The following is a 14,804-nucleotide window of genomic DNA, read 5'->3' as shown; positions in this document are numbered from 1 at the left end:
AAAAAGACACAGAAAACTAAACATTAAAACAGCAGGAATGTAACAATTCACTCAAGCCCGATTCTATTTGATTTTCAAAAAAAGGTCCGATCGCCTCTCAACTTGATTTTTGATATAGGAACCAGAAAAGCAAGATCTGCCAACCTCAGAGAGAAAGCCGGCGAGTATGGCATCAGCAGATCAGCCGAGTACTGAGGTGCCAAACCATGAAGGCATTGAAAGCAAACGAGAATTTTGAAATCAATTTACGTGATCCAGTCAAAAGAGGAGCGGCTGCGTTTATTTCTTAAAGTTGGTTTCATATTGTACACACCAAATGTTGCGTCTGAAATGATGCACTTTCCAAATATTTTTGAAGAAAATAATGCTTCAATTGGCCGCATTCAATTTCCAATCCACACTGCTCATTTCATTGCTCCTCTCGCGTTCCTCCATTATTTCCACACGACAGCCACCTGCCCACCTCCTCTACCTCGCGCTCCTCTCAGTAACCCGCCGCACTTAATTGAAAGCCAATGATGTGCGATATAGCTCTTTGACCGAGTCAGGAGGTTCGCTCTCTCGCTCTAGCCTCACGTTAATACATCTGAAGAATGACAAACCGCAACGTTACGACCGCTTCAGAGCTCAATTACTCTATTATAACGTTAATAATCAGCCTCTTTGTGAATTAATTCCCACTAATTCTTAAATTACTTTTTCATTTTTCCATTATCAGTCTCAATCTTCCTTTAATTGAATTTAGTCAAGTACATTTTCAGCCAATATTTTGCTATCCGGATATCTTACTGAAAATTCTATTGAATAATCAAGTACTCGGATAAAATATAGAATTGTGCTCTGTTGTGGAGAAATATTCAAGAAGCAAAAAAACTATGCCGTGTTGTGTGAACAAGAGTTGCAGATGGAGGGGAAGAAGGAGAGATTTAGAAGTGGAAGTTAAAGAGAGAGAACAAAGGAGAGCGCCTGAGTTGGGAATAGATGCAGCAGAAATATAAATATCATTTTTGGTGGCTCCCTTTGAGCAGAACGCCACAGGGAATAGAGCAACAAGAAAGCAAATGAGCCACTCCCCATCCAGATGTTGCGACTTATGTAAACAACGGTGTGTGCGTGTGTGCGTGTGTGCGTAGCTCCAGTCTGCAATTAGCATTTCTGTCAAACTTTTAAGGATGCCATGCTAGATCCTTGTTAGCAAGCTTAAAACATCAATTATGGGTTGCATTAATCAAAAACGTGAACATCTGTTGCCTTTCGTCTGTTGTTTCCCTGCCAGAGCCGCACAAAAGCTGAATTTAACATCCAAGAAGAAGAAGTTGAAGTCTGCCGCGACAGCGCCGCTGCCCGTGACATCGCCGTCGCCGACGTGCGACAGCCAATTGTTCCCCACCAATTTCAGCTCCGCCCTTCTGGCGGCCCCGCCCCCGGCCCCACCCTGCCTTCTTCGTGCGGCCAATAAGGTCAAAGACACACCTGGTCTAGGAAAGGTAAGACAAATCATTTATATTTTAAGAATTAAGTTTCAATGAGTGCATGTCACCATCTAAATGTTTCACAATTCTGACCTGGACGCTTTTGTCCGAAGTCACCTCTGCCGTATCATACTAAAAATATGCCTAATGGTTACCACGGCAACACAAAAGTCATCTGTCACCCCAGCCAGCGCTTGATGAAATGTACGCGTGTACGTGCCGTGGATGTGGTTGGGGGGCCGTCATGCTGCTGAAGTGTGTGCAATATCGATTGTCCATGTAATGAGTTTTTAGTGGCCCTCCCCCCTTTTCCACAGTTTTGTGCTCACCGACAGTTCATCCACGTGTGTGAGTGTGGGTTGGCATGACAAAATGAATGTGCGAGAAAACCAAACAGACGTCAAAAAAAGATGTTGTGACAAAGAGACATTGAGAGGGATCAGGGTGGAGAAATGGCAACAAAACAGGCCAAACTAGTTGCATTCGAGTTTTGTTAGCGTAGAAATAAATCTTAAGACGACATCTAAAGTTTCTACAGAAGTAGTCGCTCTAATTTCCACAGGTGCGGGACCAATAATCAGCATCTCACTTTTTTTTAAGAAGTAAAAAAAAAAGGAATCTCAAAAAGCCCCCCCTGCAGATTACAGTAACTGTGTGGGTTATTGTAGTTAATTTTAGTTTGGTCACCTTTCGTCCTGTAAGAACAAATTGGTTTTAAAGTGACATTTTAAATGTCAAATCCATTCTTTTGTGCAACCAATTAATGCTCACTTTTGAGTCTCCATTTGAGTTGATCTCCATATGGAAGTGACAGATGTCTCCTCGGTTATCAGGAAGACACGCACGCACGCACGCACGCACGCGCGCACTGGCACAGTCTGCTTTGTAGCATCCTAATTGAACCAAACTGGCTCTGCTTGTTGCATCTTTCTAGTTTTCACAAAAAATCCATCCATACATCCATCTATTTTGTCTACCACTTTTCCTAATTAAATGAATCTTGAGCCCATCCCTGCTGATTTTGTGCGAGAGGCTAGGTACACCCTGGACTGGTCGCCAGCTAATCACAGGGCACATATAGACAAACAACATTGATGGACAATTTAAGAGTTTTCAGTTAGCTTAAGAAGCATGTTTTTGGGATGGAAAACAGAGTACATGGGGGAACAAGACAGGATGTGCTAACGGAGATTTAAACATGGATCCCCTGACAAAAAATGTCAAATTTGGAAAAAGTGGATTTAAAAAATATATATATATTGTTCACTCTTGAGCAAGGTATACATTAATTGTGACCACAGAGACACATTCCTCTCATAACACTGGTTGGTACTCATCTGACCTTTAAATGACACTGAACTCAACCATCTCAAGCTAATTCCATGTACTACGGATGTGCAGCAACAGAGAAATTATGATTCCAAACATTTTGAGGCTCTATCTGGACTCTCAACACTTGGCTTTATAGCCACAAGTAAATATGAAATTATACTTAAGTATTATAAAGGAGTTAAAAACACAATATGCAAGCTGCATTGACTTCACTGGTGCGATGTGGCTCGAAGTCATTCTTGTTGCGAAAGGGTCATGTGCTGGCATTTTTGTCAAATCTGTGACGTCGCGATGACGTTGACCTTCATTTCAAATTTGGAATTGCAGCATGGGAACTAATTGCAACACCGCGCACACGCGAGCACGACAGTTCAGTTCAGTGCATTTGTTTTTGAGGCCGTTGAGCTCAATCAACCCTGACTTTGATCAAAACACATCCACTAAATCAGCCCGCTTATTTAGAGTCAAGGTCCGCTTGCTTGTGGTTATTCTCAAATTCCCTGCATAAGCAGTGCCGCTCTAGATAAGACCTCGCTGCTGTGATGCGGAATGGAAATTGTAGCGAATATCCTGCTATTTTCCAACATAACAAGCTCGTGTTATACAAAATCAATCAGATCTCGCCGAGAGCTAATCAAATACACACGTGCGCACGCACAAGCGCGGGGACGAAAATGACCGAGGTGACATTTCTCCAAGAAAAATGTCACCAGCAGTGGGGGTCGACATCCCCTGCTGCCATGGCATTTGCACACATGCACCCCCCCCCCCGCACCCCCCCCCTCTCTCTCAACCCGCACCTTGCACATTTTATAAGATTACATTGTACAATGAAAGATGTCCAATGAGCAGCAAATCCCCCAACGGAAAGCTGCGAGATACATTTACAGGCCTGATGTTAATATGGCAGACAACAGATTGAGACGTCACAGTTCAAGCCGGGGGAAATCAGCCTGCGCTGGTCATGTGTGTGTGCGCGCACACGCATGTGTTTTACAAGGAGCTGAAGCCTGCTTCCGTCCAGAGATGTCAAATTAATCCCAATCCCTGGGAGGATGTTCCTGACTGGCGTGTGTATCTCGCCTTCCCTTGTGGTATTGTTACGCTCCGCAATGTCCTTATAGGTCGCAGGTGCCTCCTCAACGTCACCGTAATTAAATCGAACAGCTGCGAGCCTCTCATTGAGGAGCACGCGTATCAGTCAAGGAAATTAAGTTATACAAAATGAACATTTAGTAAAGTGATTTGTGAAAATATGATGATTTGGGAAATAAATTAAATACGCAACTATGGCTGTATTTTCTTAAAGGGGAAGTAAACCCAAAACGGTTTTATCTTGTATGTTCACCCACTAGTCTAAATATGACATTTTTGAGTAAAACAGCAAAATCCACCTGTTTTTTCCATCTCAGGGGGGCGGCCATTTTACCACTTGCTGTCGACTGAAAATGACATCACAGTTGCTTAAGGCTTAGGTAACATGTTACAACCAATCATGGCTCAGCTTCAGAAAACAGATGAGCCATGATTGGTCAAATGTCATTTTCAGGTTGACAGCAAGTGGCAAAATGGCCGCCTCCTGAGATGGATAAAAATGGATGGATTTAGCTTTTCCATCCAACCATCCTGCTCTTCATAAGCAATTCTGTAAAGAAAATGGCTGGATTGATGGATGCAGTGGTGCAACTGTGTCAAACTGAAAGCTTTTTTTCTAATATGTTAGATTTAGCCACATGAGAGGGTCAAAATATTTGCAGAATATGAGCATTATTACCTTTATAAAGGCATTTTAGGTCTGAATGTCAGTGCCACTGTCAGTTGTCACAAAGACATACAGTAAGTCAAAGCCTGACATGTTCTTAACTCATTTACTGCCATTGACCGTTATAAACGTAAATTTTTTCCACTTTTGTTAACAAGAGCATGAAAACCTAGACATTAAAAAAAATAAAAATCATTTTAAATTTTTTTTCTTTTTAAATAAAAGATTATTAAAAATTAGGAGCGTCGGGCGATTAAATTATTAAAGATTAGGGGCGTCAGACGTTTTTGTAAATTTGTAATTGTAATTAATTGCATGACTTTTAACTCATGATTAATCACAAATTGTATATCTGTTCTACATGTACAATACATTTCTTCTAGGTTTTCATACTCTTGTTAACAAAAAAAAAAGAAGAAAAAAAGAAGAGTTAAACTAATAGAAATAGTTCAAATGAATTTTTGACGTCTATAGCCGTCAATGGCAGTGAACGAGTTAATGACGCCTTGGACAGAATGTTACAGCATCTTAATGAGTTTTAATATTCATATCAGCCGGTTATTTGGTATGATTAAAGAACAAGATTAAGCTGGTCCAGGGGAAATACAAATCTAAAAGTCAATGATACTAGAAGGGGAATTAGGGGAGAGGGGGGAAAAAAGCTGAAGGGTTAAACTGCGTTATTTTTATCCTGGAGCTCTCTCCTGGTCATCCTTTCATCCATGCTAATCTCCATTTCTCAATGTTTTCAATGACTGAAGGACAGAGGCAGATTATTATTTTTTTGATCCATCTCATCTATGCACTTCACATTTTGCATGCACACACGGCTTGAGACTTGACCTTGGGGGGAAAATGATACTATGACAGCTAATCAATTTTTAATAGCAGTGGTGATCCCTCTCAGGCAGCAAATTGTGCGTGTGTGTGCGTGTGTGTGTGCATGTTCTCTGTGTGTGCTCTCATGCTTTTAAATGAATGAGTGGTTCTGTTATGAGACTGCTGTATTCCACCTTGTAGATGAAATATTAATGTACTCAGTGCTGGCAGAAGTGGAGCATATTATTGACACCCACGCACGCACACCCACACCGACATCCTTTTTTTTTTTTTTTTTTTTTTTTTTTTTTTTTTTTTTTTTACCGACATCCTGATACTTGTGTTATTTGGTGGTGAAACTCTTTATACTCTCAAACCGTTTTTCTTTTCGCAGAGAAATTTTGAACATGTTGATGTTAAGGCATCACTTCAAGTGAGTGTACTGTGGTTTCTAGATTGTAGAGTGTATCTAGCATGTAACTTGAATGTATCCAAGGCTGTTCCAATCGAGATTGGTATATCATGAACCTGCACTGATCAGAATTTAGTAATATTTATAGACAAATATTTCCTTTATATTTTGTAAAAAAGTAGCATAAGTAGAAATGTGACATATATTTTTTTAATTTTATATTCACTTGACAAAAGTTATTGTTATGAAAAAAAGTAGGAGTGTCTGGCGATTAAAATTTGTTATCGTAATTAATCACGACTTCAATAGTTAACTCACGATTAATTGCAAGTTTTATATCTGTTCTAAATGTACAATAAAATGTACAAGTACAAGTAAGTTTTCATACTCTTGTTAACATAGTGTGATATTGATTTGTGTTGGTAATTTTTCTGCCACTAGATGGCATAATTGCATTTGTAAGATGCTGGTGACAGCTCAGTGCATTTTTCTTTCCATATGAAGAGGCTGAGCTAGCTAATCTTTAACATGAAGTAACTTGTGAAATTCTGCACATTTTTTAAAACTGTAAAATACAATTTGACCCCAGTCTCCACAAATATATGCCTTATTATTAAATTTATTACTGCTAAATTTTGATGTGGATGCGTCTGCTGCGTTGCGACTGGAATTCTCCCAGTACAGTACTTTCCAAGTAAAGGGCGGCCATTAATCATGCGTAAAAAAAAAAAAAAAAGTGCACTTAAAGGAACTTTAACAAAAAATGTACGCAATTTTGACATCCCTCGAAAAAAGTAAACGTCGCCATGATTCTAACCATGTTGTATGTGTCAAACGTTATATCCAATCATGCACAGGCAGCAACTTGAATTTAGTTATTCCGCCTATTCAGCGTGTGCATGGACATGGCTATCAAATGGATAACTGGGAGAGCCATTAGTTGAGAGTGCTGTGAGAGATGACACATGGGAAGGACGGAGGAATGAAGGAAGGGATGTGTGAGGGGATATGAGTATTATCTCACCAGCTCGCTTCTTTTTTCCTTTTTCTTTTTTTTTCAGTAACCACAACAAAGAGTCCATTAGCTTTGTGCTCTCATCAACAAAGTGTGTGTGCATGAAATTGGCTGTGGTGCTTGGCTTCACATATTGATCCCTACCAGTGTGCAAGTAGGCCAAGGATCCTTTGAGAATAGTGTCGGTTTCAAAACACACACGCTAACGCAACTTAGCCTAACTCAGGTTTAAACATGGTCTCAGGTCCATTTGGCGCTCTTGTCACCAATTAGGTTGATTGTTATGGGATACCAGGGGATGTGATGGATTCGTAATCGTCTGTCCCCACAACACACAGTTTTATTTGCTGTGTTTATAGATGTTATGTCTGTGCAAATACTCCGAAGAAGGAATCAATCTGCTGGTTTACATGCGCTTGCTGGATTTGGGTTTCTATGAAGCTTTTTTTTACCGTTTTGACAAAAGTTCAAGCGGCAGAAGTTGCTCGATGCACAGCAGATCTGGCATCTCCAAAAACTTAAAGGTCTCTCCTATTTGGGTGTCTGGCATGTCAATGAACCATTTTTGTGAGCCGTATATGCATCTGTATATATATACTGTGATGTCCAAAATGAAAGTTTCTACACACATGACTCTGCAGCTACCTCAGCAAAAATCTGTCATTTTCCTTATTTACAAAAAATTTCACTGAATTATAAGCAGAGCTGGCGTGTTGTTGGTTGCAGAGATGATTAGGAATGGATCAGTGACAAGCATAGCCAGCACAGTCAGAAACATCTGTATGAACTTTACTTACCTGCTAACATGCAAAAAGAAATCCAACATGACAACGTTCAAAACTAACAAGTCAGAGCATATTTTGTATGCTATGCCTCTTCCATGCACAGTAGTCGTTATGATATGCAAAGTTGTACACCCCACAGCAGAGGGGCAGGGTGAACAGTAGCTCATTTGCATGTTACAGGACTGCCCCCACCCTTCCTAAAATTAGATGTTTAAAGTGGGTGATAAGTGGATTGTAATTTTTTTTTTGACAAAAGTGTGTAAAGACACCTGGGAACTGTTTCAGTTAGTGGAAAATTGCACAATATGTCTCTTTTCATTAAACACAAATGCCTGGTGGAATACTGGCTGTGCATCCATTTCTCATTATCTGAGTAAAGGCAGAATTTTCAATACAGCGTTTGTATTGGATTTCAATAGATTATGCGGGTGTACCTAATTTTGCGGCTGGCGAGTGGACCTTTATAATCCACATTCATGTTTGCCCCTCTCTTGTGAAGGACCATTTATCCCACTATATGAATGAACTGACACAACTGTGGCATGGTGGACTGTACACGCCACTTATTTACTCACTCACTCTCAGACAAGAGAAGGAAAAAGGCTCTCAAGAGGAGGGAAGATTTTATGAGTTACGCCTTGTAAAGCGTGCAACAGTAAAATCCTTCCCCCAGGCTCTCACTGATGTGATGGGCTCCTTTATTGGGGTCACGAGAGGGCATGTGGAATCCAAGTGTGTGCTGGACTGTGTGTGTGTGTGTGTTGGTGTGTGTGTGTGTGTGTGTGTGTGTGTGTGTGTGTGTGTGTGTGTGACATGCAAAGTGTTGACCTGGCACTGAGCCACTGCTCAGCTCACCTGGGTCACCAAGGTTGCATATTTATCCTTTCACAGGTGTGAAGCATCATTTTAAAATTGATAATTATTTTCATGCGAGGGAGACTCAAAACGCACACGTGCGCGCGCACGTGCACACGCAGTTGGTTGAACCAGCTCTCTTAAATGGCCCATGGTCATTTAATGATGCAACCAAAGGAAAGCCTGTTAATATGTTATTAGATGTGAGTGAGAGAGCGAGAGATGAATGTGCACATAAACAGCAACACGCTGTGTGCTAAGACCTCTTTGGATTTTATATCTCCCTTTCTACAACACGGGATACATAATATATTTTTACATTAGTTACCAGGAACCAGAGAGGCTTTTATGCTGTTACACTTCATAACCTAGTTGTCATTTAAGATGGGGTTGCTCAGTCAAGCGCGACCTTGTTCGGCTCCCTTATTGTTTTTATCCCTCGGTTGTGAAATGATGCGTTGAAAGTGAATAAAAAGTTGTTTTATATTCATAGACAGTAGCCAACGGCATAATGGTTGATTAATTGATCATTAGGCATTCTGACAATTGTGTGGAAATGATTGTTGATTAATCACGTCTTGAAGCCATTGAGGCAAAATGGAGCGGCGATGTTGTTGATTCTGTCTCAATCAGTCTCAGGAAAATTGAACGACGTCCACACATCCTTGATTTTTTGGGCCATTTTATTCCACTCAAAATGAATAAAAGCAGTTTAAATTTACGATGTATTATTTTTAAAATAATAAACGATACATTTATCTAATTTTAACAAATTAAATAACATAAGAAATCAAATTAAATCATTAATTTTAATTCATATAGCATGACTTAAAATAGAAACTTCACAGTATGATCGTAGCTTTGGATGTTCCACCTTCTGACGTTTGGATTCAGTGGTGTTCTCAACCCTCTTTAAGCAAAAGACAACATTGACATTAATGTTTCTTTTAACAAATAACAATCATAAAAATGCACGTCATTCAAAACTTACAATCAATCATAGGCAATGTCATCACAAATGTCGAGCTTCTTATCAATATTGAATATTTCATATCAAAACAGAGGACGTCGCGCCAATGCATCAATATTGCAAGTCGACCACTACGTTCACTATATATTGTCTCTTGTGTCGTCTTCGAGTATTTTTGAAGATGAAGCAAACACATTTACACATGAATTACAAAATCTTTTTAAGACTGTGGAATGCGTTTCGTGGTATGTCTCGAGCAATCCAAAGTGATGACGAAGTGCGTTGCGCCCTCAGCTATCAAAACAAACAATGGCAGCTGTCATCCGCTTAAATTAAGGCTGCTAACACTTTCTGATGCGAGTGGGTGGAATGGAATAATTGCTTTTTAGTGGATTTTTGCCGTTAAGTAAAGATAAGTGGGGAATGGTGGTTTGGGGTGGGGGCTAGAAAGGGAGAATAATAAAGGAGATTTACAGGATATATTGGATTTATAGCACTTTATAGCAGCCATTTGTTTGTGAGTAGCTTCATACTTTGTCTTCATAATTTCTAGGTTTTGGTAAAGGCAGGAATTTGTATTTGGTAGAATTGTGCAGGTGTCATTAACACCTAAATATGTTTCTTCTTGCTGGCCCTCAGGTGAAAGTGATGGTGCGTGTGTGTCCGGCGTCTCAGTCTGATGCGGCAGAGTCCAGTTCTTTCCTAAAGGTGGACCCAAGGAAAAAACAGATCACCATCATGGAACCGTCAGCCAATCAGACGCCAAGCGCCGCCTCTCAGAAGAGAGCGGGGTCCAGCCACGTCCCTCCTAAGATGTTTACCTTCGACGCCGCCTTCCCTCCTGATTCGTCGCAGGTAAGTGGGTTGGGCCCAGTAATCAGGATCTTAACCTTAGACCCATTATCTATCTATCTATCCATCTACCTACCTATTATCTATCTTATTTTACCTATCTCGAATCTATGTACCGTATCTTTACTTATCTACTGTATGTATCTACAGTATCTATGCACTGTATCTACCTACCGTATCTATCGACTGTATGTCTGTATCTGTCTGTTTCTCTCGCTCTCTCTCTCCAGTTTTTTTATTTTTATGTAGCAACACGAGCATGTTAAATGCTAACCCTACATCAGGTTTTGACCTCAGCTCTAATTGGTTTCTTCATGACTGCCCTGCCTTACCTGTTGCTAGGCGGAAGTGTGCGCGGGAACGGTTGCTGAGGTGATTCAGTCAGTCGTGAATGGAGCAGATGGATGTGTCTTCTGTTTTGGACACTCCAAGCTGGGTAAGACGCTCACACGCGCGCACACATGTGCTAGACAAAATAAGAGTGTGCGCCTTGGCTGGCCCTCATCGATCAACACGAGAAGGAAGCGGATTAGTGTGTCATTCTGGGCCTGCTCCGTTTCTGTCTTCCTAATCTTCCTGAAGGCAATCTTAAATGGGTTGGGACCTCTCACGACAAGACTAAAAGATGTTACAACCAACATGCATGTTCGCAATTAAAGCCTATAACCTCATAGGACATTGCTTCTAAAACTCGACACCAATGTTCTGGAATATAAATATGCATGATGGACAACCTTGGGTCAACCCGTGCTGTGTTAAGACGGGCTTATGCTTGTCACTGCTCAATTGTATTTGATAAATGATAAGTGAGCCGTTTTATATCGTGGTCGAATCCATCAAACAGCAGTTGGCGTTGCTGTTTCAATCAATATTACTGTTCTACGAGGTGATATCGCGCCGTGCCGACCTCCCCAGTTCGAACGGCCGTAACAACAGATGAGCGCTGATGTGGTCCCCCTACGGCCATCCATAGTAATGAGGCTGCATTACGAGGGCATTAACTTTTTCACTAATTAAAATAAGGAAAGTAACACACTGAGCCCTTTATCGTGGGCTCTGTGTCAAAAAAAATATAAACAAAAGAAATGCAACAATAAACTCTACAAACCTTGAGACATGCTAAAAATGTGTAATGTTCATGACATTTCATAAATAAAAATGTCTGTTTCCTATCAATTCCAACGCAGTTTTATACGAAAACATAGGAAATTATATCATAGAACAGAAATGGGCTTTTCTCAAGTAACCTCTCCTAAATGTCGTTTCCCCCTTTTTCCCCCTTTGCGTTACATTTCAGTGAATTATTCCATTTAACCGCATCTAATCCAGTCCATGCAACATTTTCCAGTATGTGATTTAAAAAAGATAAATACATACTATACTTTTACTTGAAGCCTACATAGTTAAGCTAATCACTATAGCAACCGTCAAGGCCCCCTTTTTTTTTTTCAAAGCTGGGATGAATGTGTTAAACTACAGACAGCAGTTAATGAATATTCAAATCTAGATGTTACATGCACATCCTGTATACTGTCTCACTTTTTTTCAACACACGCATACCAGTGTAACACTCGTGAAGGTTAGAGACTGCAGGGGGTCAATCAATTTAGTATCAATATTAGTGACTTGACACACACGTGCAAGAACTTCATTTTTATGTCTGGTCGTAATATATATAATTATTATTGTTCGAGAATTGAGAATCTGCACCAAATTTCTCTTTTAAAAATGATTAATAAAACCTTACCTATTCATACAAAATCAATCATATACATTTTTTTCATCATATTGCGGTATATGCGGAAAGAGAGAAGTCCTTGATCCTCCATTGTGTTGCAGAACAAAATCACACACATTTCACATGACTGGCTGTTTATGTCCTTATAAGACTTCAGTAGGGTGTCACACATTTTTTGTGTGGATTCTGATTTCCCGACACAGCTGGTGTGTCTGTCATGTGTGTGCCCAAGGGGAAAAACACAATTCATTCACATTGAATTTCACCCACTGTCTGTCTGTCTGTCTATCTGAACCAGGCAAATCTTACACTATGATTGGCCGCCATGACTCCCTGCAGACGCTCGGTATCATCCCCTGTGCCATCTCCTGGCTCTTTAAGCTCATCAATGAGAGGAGGGAGAAAACAGGGGCGCGCTTCTCTGTCCGTGTGTCCGCAGTTGAGGTAAGTGGTCCGCCACTCCATATTGGTCCACTATTTGGTGTACCAGGTGCAGGGTCACAGTAGATAAATGGTGGCACTGGACACACTGCGGTGTGTTTACAGAGAAGGAAAAGCAAATCTGGGCTTCTGCTTGTCATAAATAGACAAGTTCTTCCTTTGGGTTTTGTTAGACATTATTATGACAAACACTACAAACATGCACAGTTGCATGCTGACTATTTTTAGAATTTAATGTATGTGCCATTTATTTTCACAGACGACTGTTTTCAGTTTTGACATGAAAATCATGAAAAAGCTTTAAAAACCTACATGTTGAAAGACACTTTTCAAGTGTTGGCATTTTTAGGTTCCCAAAATATGCAAACAAACCAACCCAAACTATCCCAATTTGAGTAGTTTTCAGCTAAAAACAGTGGGGCGTAAACAGACCTAAAACTGCCTTTAGTCAGACAGTGAAAGTGTTAATTAGTTCTTTATGATTAAAAAAAAATAATTCTACCCCCAAAAAAGAAGGAAAAAAAGCCATTGCAAGAATCAAGTCGCTGTATCCTCCAAGGCGTCTCTCCATTGTGGAGTGGTTAAATTCTTGGACCAATTTTATATTTTATATGCTGTACTTGTTTTCCCTAAGATCCATTTTTAGAAAAAGTATCATCCCCTTCCAATGATATGCATATGACAGTCAAATCTACCTGCTTTTGTAGCAAAACAATCCTGACTCAAAAAGTCAAAACTTTGATTTGCATGCCTGGAAAATGTCAAGGCATGGCTGGCCTTAAGCTTTTTGAATTTCAATAATAACACAACTAAAGTCATGGTGTTTGGTACCTGCACTGCTTGTCTTAAGTGCCTAAATGGCTTGGCAACCTGCCATCTCTCTGTCCTATTGGAACCTTACGTTCCCTCAAGGTCCCTCAGGTCCTCTGATCAGCTTCTTATGATCGTCCCAAAATCCAGGTTGAATTTTAGGGGAGACCAGGCTTTTAATGTGGCATCTCCAAACGTGTGGAATGAGCTGCCCCTGAATGTTAAGCAAGCCTCCACTCTGTAGGTGTTTAAATTACAACCAAAGACACAGTTTTAGTCCAATCTTTAGCTTTTAAAACACAGCCTGCATGACTGCTCGTGTAACACAATGTATGATTTATGTTTTGTATGTGTTATTTGTTTGTTCTGTCTACAACACTTTGGTTCAACTTTGTCGTTTTAAATGGGCCATAAATAAAGTGGGTGGTATGGTATGCTAAGTCAATGATACGATACTGGACATAGCTTTACTGTTTGTTTCTATGGGTGTGCGTTAAAAGGTTTGGGGCAAAGAGGAGAACCTAAAGGATTTACTTTCTGAGGTGGCCACTGGCAGCTTGCAGGATGGACAGTCACCTGGAGTCTACCTGTGTGAGGACCCCATCTGTGGCATGCAGGTACATGCACCTGTGTGCATGCATGAGCGTGCGTGAGAATCAGCCAATCACGGGGCACATGTAGACAGCCATTCACAATCACATTCGCACCTATGGACAATTTCGAGTCTTCGATGAACCTAACAAAGCATGTTTGTTGAACTGTGAGCAGAAGCAGGAGAAAAACCCACTCAAGCATGGAGAGATTATATTAATTATATAATACTTTTTATTACAATTATTGTGATCATTTCTTGCAGGGAAATAGTACAAACGAAAGTGTGTGTGTCCCCGATGTTATATGGTAAAGGGATTAGGGGGGTCTGATACAAGCACATCTGTGTAATCCCCCCCCCACTAATCTAACATAATCTCATCAGAAATGATACCCTGCAGTAAAGCACACACATACACGCACACGCGCGCACACACAAGAAAGGTGATAATTGAATATGCCAATCATACAAGCGCATGCATCTAAACTTCAATACGTTACCCTCCCTTCTTGTCTGGCTGGCTGTCTTCTTAAATCAGAATCATCTTTACTGGCCAAGTATGTGTGGAAAACACACAAGGAATTTGCCATCACAGTCACAACCCATCCAAGAAACAAAAAAAGGCTCAATCTGTTCCTTTAAAAAAAAAAAGTGTGGGGGGGGCACAGTATGAAACTGGAAAAAACCTCATTCCTCTTTTCCCATCCTCACCGCAGCTCCAGAACCAGTCTGAACTGCGTGCGCCGACACCAGAGAAGGCAGCCTGGTTCCTAGATGCGGCAATTGCGGCTCGCCACAGCAGCCAACGTCCCGACACCACCGAAGAAGACCACAGGAACTCCCACATGCTGTTTACATTGCACATTTACCAATACCGCATGGAGAAGACAGGCAAGGGAGGAAGTGAGTTCTCATTTCACCAATCAAAAAAGGATTCTGAAACTTTTTG

General features: G+C 40.6%; 1 protein-coding gene across 12 annotated transcripts in view; it reads left to right on the top strand.

Moving 5' to 3' along the window:
* Nucleotides 1–14,804, top strand: part of kif26ba (kinesin family member 26Ba) — a 74,130-nt gene that overhangs the window by 41,812 nt on the left and 17,514 nt on the right. For 11 of the 12 annotated variants that reach the window (XM_086071112.1, XM_086071108.1, XM_086071107.1 and 8 more), the window contains 6 exons: nt 1,277–1,487; nt 10,062–10,277; nt 10,617–10,710; nt 12,311–12,456; nt 13,764–13,880; nt 14,572–14,758. In XM_086071112.1, coding sequence (XP_085927238.1) covers nt 1,277–1,487; nt 10,062–10,277; nt 10,617–10,710; nt 12,311–12,456; nt 13,764–13,880; nt 14,572–14,758 — 971 coding nt within the window. Of the gene's footprint in view, nt 1–1,040; nt 1,106–1,276; nt 1,488–10,061; nt 10,278–10,616; nt 10,711–12,310; nt 12,457–13,763; nt 13,881–14,571; nt 14,759–14,804 lie in introns of those variants that run through there. The other variant, XM_086071113.1, reaches the window with a different exon arrangement.

Source organism: Leptonotus elevatus, chromosome 3 (genome assembly GCF_054856555.1).
Source record: "Leptonotus elevatus isolate MCC_2025b chromosome 3, RoL_Lele_1.0, whole genome shotgun sequence".
Classification (NCBI taxonomy): Eukaryota; Metazoa; Chordata; class Actinopteri; order Syngnathiformes; family Syngnathidae; genus Leptonotus; species Leptonotus elevatus.
This window is presented reverse-complemented; position numbering and strand designations above follow the sequence as displayed.